We start from the raw sequence: 15,713 nt of genomic DNA, 5'->3' as shown, positions 1-15,713 counted from the left end.
TGCCTTGCAGAAAAGAGCTCTCAGAAGACCTATGATCAAGAATTGTTGACTTGCATGAAGCTGGAAAGGGTTACAAAAGTATCTCCTTGAGCCTTGATCTTCATGTGTCCACGGTAAGACAGACTGTCTACAAATGGAGAAAGTTTAGCACTGTTGCTACTCTCCCTAGGCGTGGTCGTCCTGTAAAAATTACTGCAAGAGCACAGCGCAGAATGCTGCATGAGGTAAAGAAGAATCCCAGAGTGTCAGCTAAAGACCTACAGAAATCTCTGGCACATGCTAACATTTTTGTTGACACATCTACAATAAGGAAAACATTAAACAAGAATAGAGTACATGGGAGGACACCACGGAGGAAGCCATTGCTGTCCAAAAAGAATATTGCAGCACGTTTGAAGTTTGCAAAAGAGTACCTGGATGTTCCACAGCACTACTGGCAAAATATACTGTGGACAGATGAAACCAAGATTGAGTTGTTTGGGAAGAACACACAACACCATGTGTGGAGAAAAAAAGGCACAGCACACCAACATCAAAACCTCATCCCCACTGTAAAACATGGCGGAGGGAGCATCATGGTTTGGGGCTGCTTTGCTGCCTCAGGGTCTAGACAGATTGTTGTCATTGATGGGAAAATGAATTCCAGAGTTTATCAAGACATTTTGCAGGAAAACGTGCAGCCATCTGTCCACCAACTGAAGCTCCGCAGAGGATGGGTGATACAACAGGACAATGACCCAAAGCATACAAGTAATTCAACAAAACAATGGCTGCAACAGCACAGAATACGCCTTCTGGAGTGGCCCAGTCAGAGTCCTGACCTCAACCCAATTGAAATGCTGTGGCATGACATTAAGAGAGCGATTCACACCAGACATCCCAATTCATGTCGTACTTCACTAATAAGAATCATATTAAATTAGAATATCAATTCAGTTCTGAATCTATTAATTTTTTGGATGTCACCATTACGAGAAGAGATAATAGGTATATTTTAAACCTACTGATAGGAACAGTTATCTTTCTATCAGAAGTGGACACCACCCCACTTGGTTAAAAAACATACCTAGGGGTCAATATATGAGAATTGGGAGGAATTGTTCAGATGAATGTGATTATATTTCACAGGCTAAAATCATTTCCAATAGGTTTAAACAAAAAGGATATTCTCAGGACTTCCTAAGTCAGGTTGAGAGGGATGTTCTTGAAATACCTAGGGAGCAATGTTTAATGGATAAACAAAGGATTAAAATAGATCAACATCAATGGAGTTTTTTGTCTGACTTTCATTGTCAATACAAGGATGTAAAACATATTTTCAAAAAGCATTGGCATAGTTTGTTGATGGATAAAACATTGGGAAAGGTTTTACCAGTGACACCTAAATTTATCTATAGAAGAGCCCCTAATTTTGGGGAAAAAATTGTTCGGAAAATAATAGATGCCCCCAATATTACATCTCTGTTCCCTAATAAGGGATTTAAAACATGAGGCAAATGTGGAGCTTGTCGTACTGTTAGAAATAGTAAAACATTGACCACTACTTTCACTGTTGTTAATGCGGAACATGAATTCACCATATCAGAATTTATTACCTGTGACACCACCCATGTAGTATATTTGTTACAATGTCCATGTAATCTTGTTTATGTTGGGAGGACTAAAAGACCATTAAAAATACTTATAGCAGAGCATACTAAAAATATTAAAATAGGGTTTAAAGATCATAGTGTATCAGAACACTTTTCTAAATACCAACATAAGGGTCCTTCCTTATTAAAATTTTGGGGGATCGATTGGATACCCCCCAAATGGCAGGGATCAAATAGGGTTAGAGATTTATCAAAACGTGAGACCAAATGGATTTTTCTTCTTAAATCATTAACACCGTACGGATTAAACGTTGAATTAGATTTAAATTGCTTTATTAGTGATCTTTAAAGTATAATTATATGCTGGGACCCAAAAATAAATAAATATATATTAATATAATTAGTGTCAATGGGTAATACTGTTGTTAGTTTATATTATTTTAATCTAATATTTTATTTTAATTTGATATATTTGTGGTTTTTTTATTTTTATAATATAATTTTTTTATATAATAAAGTTTAAGTTTATAATATATGGTTGTGTAATTTGTTTATAAAAGCCCAAAGATGTAGGTTATCATATTTACATCTAGTGTCAGGGTCCTGTCCACGGCAGAGGTTCTGGAAGATCTGGCATTTCTGCCAGTACTCTGCATGGCCGCAGAAGGACACATCAGCCTCAGTCTGGTGCCAGACGGCCTTTATAAGGAGGCTCATCACTTCCTCAAGATGCTGGATGATCTCTAGCTTCCTGTGCCCTGTTCCTGTGACTTTGACCCATGATTTTATGTTACCGACTCGGCTTGCTCCTGGACCTGTCTACTCTGCCTTAACCCTGATCTGACCTCGGCCTGGCTTACGGATACTCTCCCTCTCGCTCCTCTGTGTATGACCTCGGCTATCCCATCTGACTACGTCTGCTCTGAATCCCACCTGGTACCTGACCTTGGCTTGAACCGACTACCCAGTAAACATCTAAATCCCGGAAGGGCTTGCATACCACACACAGGCGCCTCCTGTCTGCAGACCTATCTCCGTGCACCAGCTGTGCTTCTGAGTGGACCACCAACCAGCCCTCCTACAGGCGACCTGTGCAACATTGGGCTTGACTCCCGCTGTCCCACTCTCAGGGGAGTCCAGAACTTAGCCACAAGGAAAGTCCTCTCTCCATTGGCCACCTCCATCACCAGGTGCGTGATACTAGTAATAGATTGTCAATATGTATACATGCATCAATATTAGTATTTGATCTCGTCTGCCCTTAAATATGGCAGCCATGGTGGGTTACTTCTGCCAGGTTATGGGCGTAATATGATTGTAGTAATGACGAGTTATAGTCAACTAATAAAAAATATATGTTTATCGTGCACACTATATAAATATTGCTATACATGGTTGTGTAATATGTTTGTAAATACCCAATGATATATGTCATATTATTTATATTTGGCAATAGGTTGCTAATATATATACACATGTATTGATATTAGATTTTGATCTTGTTTGCCCTTAAATATGGCAGCCGTGGTGGGTAACTTCCGCCAGGTTATGGGCTGAATATCCTTGTGGTAATGACAAGTTATAGTCAACCAATCAAAAATATTATATGTTTACCGTGCACGCTATAAAAGCATGGAGCCACATCGCTTAGCCACTCCCTATGAATAAGTCCGGAAGTGATGAAACACATCAGGGATTGGCTGAGCGAGAGCCGGAAGTGACGTACTTTGGAACCAGAAGTGACACGGGACTGTTTGAGAGCGAGGACCGGCAGTGGTGAGAGCATTGTGCGGTCTTCCCTCTCTGACATTACCTTCACAAGAGCAGATTTATATATATATATCTTTGGGTTTATCTTGCATTATGTTTTTGTAAGCGAGTTTCCTTAACCTCTTGCCGTCCGCCTGCTGTTTATAAACGGCAGGGCGGTGGCAGTCCAGGGTCGGGTTGCCATCCATAAACGGCACCCGCCTTTTCTAGCTGTGCGCGCTCCCTGGGAGCGCGCACCACCGCGATCCGGTGCCCGCTGTGTCCTCCGGACACAGTGAAACACCGATCGTCGGACGGGACCTCTGTACGAGGTCCCGATCATGTGATCACTGATTGGCCAATCAGTGATCACATGCAAAGTAGTAAGCAAGATGTCACTTGTGACATCATTGCTTACTATGTGTGAAATCTGTGAATGATCACAGAGGTCACATGGTACAAGACTATTCACAACAGCCTTGTACCATGTGACAAGCTGTGACCACTCACAGCTCACTCAGTAATTCTCAATGACTGCAAGAATGCAGACAGAGAGAAAGAGAAATGATTGCTTTTACATGCTATATGGGTGTAAAAGCAATCAGTGTGAAAAAAAAAAAAAAAATCTTCATCACCCTCCACAAGTAGTACAGTGTCACCATGGTGACAGTGTACTGCTAGGGTGACAGTATGTAAAAAAAAAAATAAAAAAAAAAAATAATAATATAAAAAAAATAAAATAAAATGTAAAAAAAAATGTTTAAAAATTATAATTTTTGGTTATAAACTAATTTGGATTTTTTTTTTTTACTAAAAAAATAACGGAATAAATTTTGGCTAAGATTTATGATGAAATATTATTTATTTGCAAAATTTTATTTAAAAAAACACTTTTTTTCAAAATTTTTGAACTTTTTCATTTACATAGTAAAAAAAATAAAAATCCCAGCGGTGAATAAATACCACCAAAATAAAGCTTTATCTGTCTCAAAAAAATGGTAAAAAATTCATATGGGTACAGTGTTGCATGACCGCGCAATTGTCATTCAAAGTGTGATAGCGCTGAAAGCTAAAAATTGCCCTGGACAGGAAGGGGTAAAAGTGTCCGGACAGGAAGTGGTTAATCAGAGATTAAATGGTTTTAAAGGATACTGCACCATGTCGGGTCTCTATTTCCTTTCTTTTATATGGTATGGAGAGTCATTATCAGAGGCTAGAAGTCTGGAGTGTTGGAACCATTCTGGGAGAGTTACTGTGGAGAGTCAGTTTCAGAGGCTATTAATCTGGAGTCTTGGAACCATAGAGAAGAAAAATCGATGTATACGAGTGAACATCCTTGTCTGCAAGAATATGTTTATATCAAAGTGTTTTTTGCCAACCATGAGAGTGGGAGACAAATAAAGTTGGATGAGTGCACACCTGAAGGGGGAGCACAGCACTTTGAAGATATATAAACAGTCACGTGGTGGTTTTATTTGAATAATTCAACTCACATTGTGATTGCGAAAGGACTTTATTGATGGACTTTTTGTTTATAGTTATTATATTATTTACAGAGCGCTGCATATATATTTTGTCATTTCAGAATATTATTTATTTTTTATATTATTATGGGCATTTTATTTTCACTTATTGTTCAATAGCACTTTATTACCTGATTGTGTATGCAATATGAACATTCACTTGGATTACTATTACATATTTTGCTGATTGATGACATATGGAGATTTATTGATTGCGCTTTCCACGGATCGCACTTATAGCACTTTAAACTTACTGTGCACTTTCTATTTATTGATAGAGGAAAGTACGTTACTTGTGAAAGCGCTGCACTTTATTTGATTTATAAAATGCCACAGACCACCAATGATAGAAGGTGGGGTGGGGGGTTAAAATTCCTTCGACCACCAATAATAAAGGGTAGGGTGGGGTTAAAATGCCATTGACCACCAATGTTAGAGGGTGCGGTTGGGCTTAAAATGCCACCGACCATATATATATGACATCTAGCCATTGCACACAATGCAATTTCTACTGCTCAATGTTTCAACTTTCTTCCACTTATAGGCGTGTCTTGGCTTTCAATGGAGGACTTTTAAAGTGCAAGCGCGCCTTCATTTGCCACTTCAATACCAACACATTTCTTAATTTCTGAAAGATTATAGCAAGAAATTAAATCTCTCTGTGGTGTCCAGTTATCAAAAAGGGGTCATTTTGAAAATCACTTTTTAAATTTTTTTTTTTATAACAGAAAGTAGTATCAGAAGCCGTCACACAATATCTTCCTCACTGAGACAAGAACAGGGCTGGAGAAAAAGAAATATTGTAAAGAAAGGAAATTCCTTTGATACTTTGTCCCATCTACTGGCCAAATCAATGATTTGCATTCAAACTCCATGGGCATAGCCTATTTACATTCACTTTTTGCCCCATTCACACAGAACGAATGTACATGCACTTGCACTGGGTGAATGGCGGTGCACATTTTGAAAAAATCAACCCCAAAGTGTATACCAGGGAAATTTTTCTTTCTGAAAAATCAACAGTTATTTTTTTCACTTATTGAATACACATAGCAAAACACTTCTAATAATATATTCAACAGAACAAAAGGCCACACTTTACAGCTGCACTTATCATTAACCCTCTCACTGCCAGGCCCGGCTCTCCGCTTTTATACTCAGGTAAACAGGCCATTTTTGTAATTTTTACATTTTTTTTTTATTTTCTCTTACAGCTTTTAGAGTTTGTGCAAGACTCCCCCCCTCCCCCCCCCCCCCCCAAACCATATATTTTCTGAGAGCAAAGGACTGGTAGAATTAAAGAAAGGTACTGCTGATTTTTTAGAGCCTGTGAGATTTGCGCAAAACTTTCTCAACACAATATTTTCACTAAAAATACACTAAAATCACTATTCATGGATACATACATAGCAAAAGTTACCAAACTGCTACTAAATATAAAGGCTAAAAGCTGTATTGAGGTAATAAATAACAAATACTTGTAAATGTTAAATTGTGCCTCTTTGTGAAATGATGAAAACGGAATGTGGGCAAAACTGTAAGTAAAAATAATTTAGTCTCACAATTTGGAGGTTACCATATGTCACTTACAGCTTTCAGAATTTTAAAAGACCCCCCAAAACCATATACACTGCTAAAAAAATGAAAGGAAGACTTTGAAAACCCATCAGATCTCAATGGGGAGGAATCTCCTGCTGGATCTCTATCCTGACATGGACGGGGGATGTGTTAGGAATGTAAGGACGCCCCATCATTTGATGGAAATGGAAAAGATTGACCTACAGAGGACTGAATTCAAAGACACACCAAAAATCAAGTAAAAAAATGATGCAGTAGGCGAGTCCATGTTGGTGAAATGTCATTGCAGCAACTCAGAATGGTCCTCAGTAGTCTGTATGGCCCCCACGTGCTTGTATGCATGCCTGACAATGTCGGGGGAGGGTCCTAATGAGCCCACGGATGGTGTCCTGGGGGATTTCCTCCCAGATCTGGACCAGAGCATCACTGAGCTCCTGGACAGTCTGGCGGCGTCGGATAGACCAAAACATGATGTCCCAGAGGTGTTCTATTGGATTTAGGTCAGGTGAGCGTGGGGACCATTCAATGGTATCAATTCCTTCATCCTTCAGGAACTGCCTGCATACTCTCCCCACATGAGGCCGGGCATTGCCGTGCATCAGGGGGAACCCTGAACCCACTGCACCAGGAGGTACCCAGGACCCACTGCACCAGGAGGTACCCAGGACCCACTGCACCAGTGTAGGGTCTGACAATGTGTCCAAGGATTTCATCCCGATACCTAATGGCAGTCAGGGTGCCATTGTCTACCCTGTAGAGGTCTGTGTATCCCTCCATGGATATGCCTCCCTAGACCATCACTGACCCACCACCAAATTGGTCATGCTGAATGATGTTGCAGGCAGCAGAACGTTCTCCACGGCTTCTCCAGACCCTTTCACGTCTGTCACATGTGCTCAGGGGGAACCTGCTCTCATCTGTGAAAAGCACAGGGTGCCAGTGGTGGACCTGCCAATTCTGGTGTTCAATGGTAAATGACAATCCAGCTCTATGGTGCCGGGCAGTGAGCACAGGGCCCACTAGAGAACGTTGAGCCCTCAGAAAACCCTCATGAAGTCTGTTTCTGATTTGGTCAGAGACATTCACACCAGTGGCCTGCTGGAGGTCATTTTGTAGGGCTCTGGCGGGGCTCATCCTGTTCCTCCTTGCACAAAGGAGCAGATGCCGATTGGTTAAGGACCTTCTACGGCCCTGTCCAGCTCTCACAGAATAACTGCCTGTCTCCTGGAATCTCCTTCATGCTCTTAAGACTGTGCTGGGACACACAGAAAATCTTCTGGCAATGGCACATATTGATGTGCCATCCTGGAGGAGTTGGACTGCCAGTGCAACCTCTGTAGGGTCCAGGTATGGCCTCATGCTACCAGTAGTGACACTGACCCTAGCCAAATACAAAACTAGTGAAAAAACAGTCTGAAAAGATGAGCAGGGAAAAAAATGTCAGTGGCCTCCACCTGTAAAACCATTCCTGTTTTGGGGGTTGTCTCATTGTTGCCCATCTAGTGCACCTGTTGTTAATTTCATTAACACCAAAGCATCTGAAACTGATAAACAACCCCCTCTGCTACTTACCTGACCAGATCAATATCCCAGGAGTGTCATTGGCTTCATGCTTTACTCTGATTAAAACATTTTCCTTTCATTTCTTTGAGCCGTGTATTTTCTGAAAGCACATGGCCTGTAGAAATAAAGTGCTAATGATTTTTTAGGCCCAGCAGCAGTTATGTAAATGTTCATCAAATCGCTTTTTTACCACAAATACAGTAAAATCATTAGTGCGCACAAACACAACATTCCTGCTATGTTGCTCTGAAGGTCTTGTTCACATGGGGCGTACTAACGTGTATGGTGGTAGAGGGCCATGTATACCCTCAAGGGGGTGCCCATGTGTTCCATGCATCCCCATGCAGGCAGTCCCATTCATGTCTATTGGGATACATAGCCGCTGCTCCCAATCTGACATCTGTGTGGGGGTTTGGGTGTAGGACCCCGACCGCAGGCAGCAAGAGCTCAGGGACATGGAACCAGAACTACATGGATGTCAAAATGGGAGCAACGGCTGTGTTCATACAGTCACTACATCCCAAATGACATGAATGGGACTCCCTGCACAGGGATGCATGGAACACCTGTACACCCCTGTGCAGGTAAACCCAGCCTTGCAGGGGGATACGCTGTGCATGCCGTGTGTGAACAAGACCTTACTATTAGGGATGCACCAATACCGGGATTGGTAACATTGCTGATACCGAGTATTGAGTGATCGTAAAAATACTCCCGATACCCGAAACTGATACTTTGTGGTACAATTTACATCCATACAAAATGACTGAGCGCAAATCACACTGCAAAGAATGGCATGTGGTATGAACAGAAGTGCGGTGTGATTCCTGTCTGAATCTCATGCGTTATCCCGCACCGCTCCTGTGTGAGCCCCGGCTGACATCACTATGACATGACACATAGGATGCGGTGGGGGAAACTGCATGTGATTTGGACAGGAATTACACCACATTTCTGTTCATACCACATGCCATTGTTTACAGTGTGATTTGCGCCCATTCATTTTGTATGGATGAAAACTGCGCCGCAAATTATTGGTGCATCCCTACTTACTATGTTTTTTTTTAAATTATTATTATTTTATTTTACAATTTTCTTTTTAAATATTTTGTACTTTTTTTTGGTGGGGGGGGGGGGGGAGTTGGCAAGATATCAGGGGTCAAAACAGACCCCTGATGCCTCTTTTCTGAGACCAAGAAAGGGACTGAAGGCAGTCCTTTGCTCTGCAGTCTAAGCTGCACATTACATGAATAAATGAGGAGTCTGTATAGACCGTTTACTATGCTCAGTTATCAATGGATATAGAAGTGATCAGTAGTACTTCTAGGTATGGTAAACCTCTCACAGAGCTCACAGAACTCCCCCTGACAATAATGCCATCTGCTTTTCTCTCTAGGTGGGCGGCACCATCTTTATTCAGGCATCATCCAGGGTCACCATCCACTTCCTGGACTTAGATGCCAGCTCAGAGATGACACATTCATGGAAATCTGGTTGCCTGTGCAGTTCTTGATTGTGTTCACAAATGTTTGACACAGATCAGCCCCTTGCTGCAACCTCTCACCTTGTGATTTGCTACAAAGTTACAATGTTGTTATCTGATCAAGTAGGGGAGAGGAGACTAGGGGAATGCTCCCTCCTGACTGCAGCAGACTAAAGACATCATCTCTGCCTAGGCAAAGTCACTGACTGGAGATCAAGGCTTGATTTGTAGTGATAAAAGGTGGAGTTTTTCTGAACAATGACCCTGTCGCTGTACATTGTGACACATCAGGAATTATTCATACAGTCTGGTGCAGTTACTGACAGGTCCACTTTACTTTTTACAAGTTTTTTACATGGATTTAAACATGACTGTCAGGTTTCCTCTGACACAAAAGGACCATCTGCGTCTCTTCTAAATACCATGAAGGAATAGGTCTGCTTGATGTGAAAGTGAAAGCAATCGCACATATTTCTGTAAGGTGGAGCAACATTTCCACCCCCTCCCCTGTATACAGACATTATCCCAGGGAGAGGAGAAGACGAGAATACAACCATTACTGACCAGAGACCGGCTGTGATCAGAGAAAAGGAGAGAGAAGGAAATGGCAGCATCAGGGGAAGAGGGGGCGACACTGAATGTGCAGGGAGCGGCACCGATTGATCAGGGAGCAGCACTGAATGCGCAAGGAGCGGCAGCGATTGAACAGGGGGCAGCACTGGATGCGCAAGGAGCGGCAGCGATTGATCAGGAAGCAGCACTGAATGTGCAGGAAGAGGCACCAATTGATCAGGGAGCAGAACGGTAAGATGATACAAGTCCATTCTAAACATCTGTCTATACTTTGTAACATAAAGGCCCAGCAATCATTTCTATATGTACTGAGGAGTGCAGAAGAGTCTCTTTAAGGATGAGATAAGATCAGCCAGAAATTGTCAGCGGCCCAATCAGCTGCAGCCGTTGAATTTAGTTTTATGTGGCTGGGGGGGGGGGGGGGGGATACTGGTGACATCATTGATCCTATGTGGCCCCGTGGTCATATTTGGAGAATGTCCTGGACCAAGTCTAACCATGTGGCCTTTTTAGGTTGATGATATCACCAGCCTCCCAGCTCCTTTTGTGAACACTCACAGAAGAAGCCAATAGGTGAGTCCCAGTGAACAGATGTTCTCCGGCACCCACAGATCATCAGGCAGGAGAGAGAATAGAGCTCTGTCTATGTAAACAAGGGAGAGCTCTGTTCTGACGGGGGAATTATCAACCGTGTATTCCTGCACAGCTGGGAACATGATTCTTCACTTCCCATAGTACCAGCACACCTAGTGTACACCAACTACATAGCTAACCCTTCGATCCAGGGGAGCATTTACCGCAAGGCAAACAAGGCATTTGCCTAGGGCGGAAGTGTCGCCACCCCCCCCCCCCCCTTCCTGGAAGAACTGGCAGGTGACCAGGGCCAATCTTCAGGGAGAGTCCATATCTCTCTCCCCCTCCCCCCTCTCCTCCTACAATTTTTGTGTTGCCTATAACAGCACAAAAACAAAATACACCACTGCTTTGCTTTGGTCACCCTAGATGTTAACCCCTTCCCGATCAGTGTCATCTGTACAGTGATGGGGCACATTTTTAGCACTGATAAATATAATAATATCGCAGTCCAAGTCACTGATCACCTCCGTTACTAGTATACAACAACATTTAAAAAATCCAGTATATTTTCCGCCATTTGTAGACACTACACTGATCAGCAGGGTGGATAAAAATCAATGATTTTTTTTTTTTAATTTTTTTTTAAAAATTGGATTTTTTTTATTTAAACCGGATTTTTTTAAATAAAATGCTTTTTGAGGAAAATATATTACCATCCAAAGGTTATTCCATCATGAAATAAAGATTAGTTTTTTAATTATGTAGAATAAGGCTGTATGTGTTTCATTGTTTTGGTAAATAAATCCCATGAATCCATTCACAATGTCGCGCTCTCCAGAGGTGTCTGTAAGATTATTGGGCAGTTTCTCTGCCTACAAGATATTATCACAGATGATCGGTTTACTTTGCAGTTCTTAGTTCTCAAAACTGAATTTGACATCACATGCCTCTTCTTCACAGCAAAAATCTTATAATATGAACAGAGTTAAGAAAAAGACCTTCATCCTAATTTCTACAGACCTATGAATACAGAATCAACCCCTTCAGTGCTAAGGTGCAAGAAGTTCAGTGAATAGAATAGAAACAATATTTTTCTGATTGTTTGGAGTGGAATAGATCTGCACAAGAAGAAAGTGAAACTAAGTGTGAGGAGGAAGGGGCTGACAGTGTGAGGAGGAAGGGTCCGCAAGTGCGAGGAGGGAGGGGCTGACAGTGCGAGGAGGAAGGGTCCGACAGTGCGAGGAGGGAGGGGCTGACAGTGCGAGGAGGAAGGGGCCGACAGTGCGAGGAGGGAGGGGCTGACAGTGCGAGGAGGAAGGGGCTGACAGTGCGAGGAGGAAGGGGCCGACAGTGCGAGGAGGGAGGGGCCGACAGTGCGAGGAGGGAGGGGACCGACAGTGCGAGGAGGGAGGGGCCGACAGTGCGAGGAGGGAGGGGCCGACAGTGCGAGGAAAGAGGGGCCGACAGTGCGAGGAGGAAGGGGCCGACAGTGCGAGGAGGAAGGGGACCGACAGTGCAAGGAGGGAGGGGCCGACAGTGCGAGGAAAGAGGGGCCGACAGTGCAAGGAGGAAGGGGCCGACAGTGCGAGGAGGGAGGGGCCGACAGTGCGAGGAGGAAGGGGCCGACAGTGCGAGGAGGGAGGGGCCGACAGTGCGAGGAGGGAGGGGCCGACAGTGCGAGGAAAGAGGGGCCAACAGTGCGAGGAGGAAGGGGCCGACAGTGCGAGAAGGAAGGGGCCGACAGTGCGAGGAGGGAGGGGCTCACAGTGCGAGGAGGAAGGGGCCGACAGTGTGAGGAGGAAGGGGCCGACAGTGTGAGGAGGAAGGGGCCGACAGTGTGAGGAGGAAGGGGCTGACAGTGTGAGGAGGAAGGGGCTCACAGTGTGAGGAGGAAGGGGCTGACAGTGTGAGGAGGAAGGGGCTCACAGTGTGAGGAGGGAGGGGCTGACAGTCTAAGTTTCTTCAAATATATATACCGTATTTTTCACTTCATAAGACGTGCCTAGGTTTTAGAGGCAGAAAATAGGAAAAAAAATATTCGGAACCAATGGATTGCAGACATAGTACAGGAGATGACCAGAGACTGCAGACATAGTACAGGAGATGACCAGAGACTGCACACATAGTACAAGAGATGACCAGAGACTGCGGACATAGTACAGGAGATGACCAGAGACTGCGGACATAGTACAGGAGATGACCAGAGACTGCGGACATAGTACAGGAGATGACCAGAGACTGCGGACACAGTACAGGAGATGACCAGAGACTGCAGACACAGTACAGGAGATGACCAGAGACTGCGGACATAGTACAGGAGATGACCAGAGACTGCGGACATAGTACAGGGGATGACCAGAGACTGCGGACACAGTACAGGAGATGACCAGAGACTGCGGACACAGTACAGGGGATGGCCAGAGACTGCGGACACAGTACAGGGGATGACCAGAGACTGCGGACACAGTACAGGAGATGGTCAGAGACATAGTACAGGAGATGACCAGAGGCTGCGGACACAGTACAGGAGATGACCAGAGACTGCGGACACAGTACAGGAGATGACCAGAGACTGCGGACACAGTACAGGGGATGACCAGAGACTGCGGACACAGTACAGGAGATGACCAGAGACTGCGGACACAGTACAGGAGATGACCAGAGACTGCGGACACAGTACAGGAGATAACCAGAGACTGTGGACACAGTACAGGAGATGACCAGAGACTGCGGACATAGTACAGGAGATGACCAGAGACTGCGGACACAGTGCAGGAGATGACCAGAGACTGCGGACACAGTGCAGGGGATGACCAGAGACTGCGGACACAGTACAGGGGATGACCAGAGACTGCGGACACAGTACAGGGGATGACCAGAGACTGCGGACACAGTACAGGAGATAACCAGAGACTGCGGACACAGTACAGGGGATGACCAGAGACTGCGGACACGGTACAGGAGATGACCAGAGACTGCAGACACAGTACAGGAGATGACCAGAGACTGCAGACACAGTACAGGAGATGACCAGAGACTGCGGACACAGTACAGGAGATGACCAGAGACTGCAGACACAGTACAGGAGATGACCAGAGACTGCGGACATAGTACAGGAGATGACCAGAGACTGCAGACAGTACAGAAGATGACTGCTGACCTTTGGGGAGGGGGGGGGAGTGGGTACCTGAATTTGACAGGTACCCGCTCTTACTTCTGTGGAGTTGTTCTTTAGTTAGTGTCCGCTCTGCAGTGGGACCTTACCTGTTCTTCTATCCATCCGCGCGCTCATGCGCACTGGGCACCTGGCTGTCAAGCCGAGCGCCCACACTACAGAAGCCGGGAAGACAGCACGCCGCTGGATAGAGGAACAGGTAAGGTCCTACTGCAGAGCTGAGCGGCCGGCCCGGTATTCTGACACGGCGGTGGAAATACTGGACCGGCCGTTCCATATTCGCTCCATAAGACGCACTGACATTTTCCCCTCTTTTTTGGGGGGAAAAAGTGTGTCTTATGGAGTGAAAAATACGGTATTTTGTTTAGCCAAATTAGTTAACAAACATGGATGTTTAAGCAAATACCATATGCTGGAATGTTATTGTTTCAGTTGAATAAATCTATTTAAATTGTTATTATTAAGGTAGTGATTATTTTTCTCCTTCCTAAGTACAACAGAAAAGTTGTCCAAATATGAATGATTAACCTATTAAACTGGGGATAAAAAAACTAATATGAAAAGTTGTTGTTCTAAAAATCTTCATCTACTTGTATATTAAAGTTATACCAGCAAGAATTAGTCTTTATGTAGAAAACTATAATTTACATCCAGCCTTACTGACTAGTGATTTAATCAAATCCACCCTGCTGATCAGTATACGCTTATTGGAATTTTCTTTACCAATAATACGTAGCAGAATAAATTTTGGCCTAAATGTATGAAGAAACTAGATTTTTACATTGTTTTATAGCAAAAAGTAACAAATTCTATATATACACACACACATATATATATATATATACACACTGTGGCAGGCGCAGCACCCTTTGGTGCCTAGTGCGCTGTGGCATTAGAAAAATTATGCAATCGCTGTTTCTTTGTTTGATTAGACTGACTTTACTCTGTAATTCCTCCAATGCCGCTCTATGGATGCAGTAGGTTTAAAGAGCACACCGAATACTTTAGTTATCTTCTTTAATAACTTCAATCTTCTTCATATAACTGCTTACAATGGCTTGTTTCATTTATCTTACAATGGTTTAATTCGTATTACATTGGGTTGATTCGATAGCTTATCTCAATAAATTCAATAGATTTGATACATTTGTTCTGTATATTTCGATAGATTGATAAATTCACTTGGATTTATAAATTCGGTGGAACTACAAGTAAACACACACAACAGTTTTTACATACAGATCTACCTGCATTACTAAACAACAGAGGAACACACAAGTGCATTAAATATCTATTTGGCCTTCTCTGCTTCCATAAAGCTTTTCTGATTGGAACTTTGTCTGTTTCCTCCTCTGTCTGGTGAGCATGTGTCTCTAGAAAATCCTAGCAGGGAGTTTTACACAGGCATAAATGTGAAACTGGCTGGGATTGGTTAAGGCTCTGTACAGTGTGAGGCTGGCTGTGATTGGCTCACCTTTAACTAACTCTTAAAGGCATATTTTCCTTTTCTGCTTCTGCTAACACAATGAATATATAAATGTCATATAACAATCAAAGACATAAATTACAGCAATGATTCTGCTTTTGGCTTTAACATATACACATATACACTGTACTGAGGTTATTGGCAGGTTTGGTATACACATATATGTGAACCATATTAGCAACCTAGGACTGGTCTTAGCTGGCCAGCTACACTTCCACCAAAATTACCTATAATTCTATGTTCTCAGTAATAGGATTCGAACATGAATTTGAGGAATTTTCCATCAGTTTCTCAACTCTCAAGTGTCTTTGTTACTCTCAAGCAGAACAACTAACTTTTGTATTGGACGTTCCAACTTGAGTGGAGTTGTGAGACGTTTTCCCTTTTTGTCCAGTTTTGAGTCTCCCATTTGTAA

General features: G+C 43.3%; 1 protein-coding gene across 1 annotated transcript in view; it reads left to right on the top strand.

Moving 5' to 3' along the window:
* Window positions 1–9,982: 9,982 nt before the first annotated feature.
* The window catches only part of LOC149459567 (uncharacterized), a 172,752-nt gene continuing 167,021 nt past the window's right edge, over window positions 9,983–15,713 (top strand). The window contains exon 1 of the mRNA XM_089680930.1: window positions 9,983–10,292. Within this exon, the coding sequence (XP_089537056.1) occupies window positions 10,093–10,292 (200 nt within the window). The 5' untranslated portion in view covers window positions 9,983–10,092. The remainder of the gene's footprint in view (window positions 10,293–15,713) is intronic.

The sequence above is a fragment of the Staurois parvus genome, unplaced genomic scaffold (genome assembly GCF_062004578.1).
Source record: "Staurois parvus isolate SC_StPar_1 unplaced genomic scaffold, SC_StPar_1.0 ptg000254l, whole genome shotgun sequence".
Classification (NCBI taxonomy): Eukaryota; Metazoa; Chordata; class Amphibia; order Anura; family Ranidae; genus Staurois; species Staurois parvus.
Note: the sequence above shows the minus strand (reverse complement) of the source record. Positions and strands in the feature narration are given on the sequence as shown.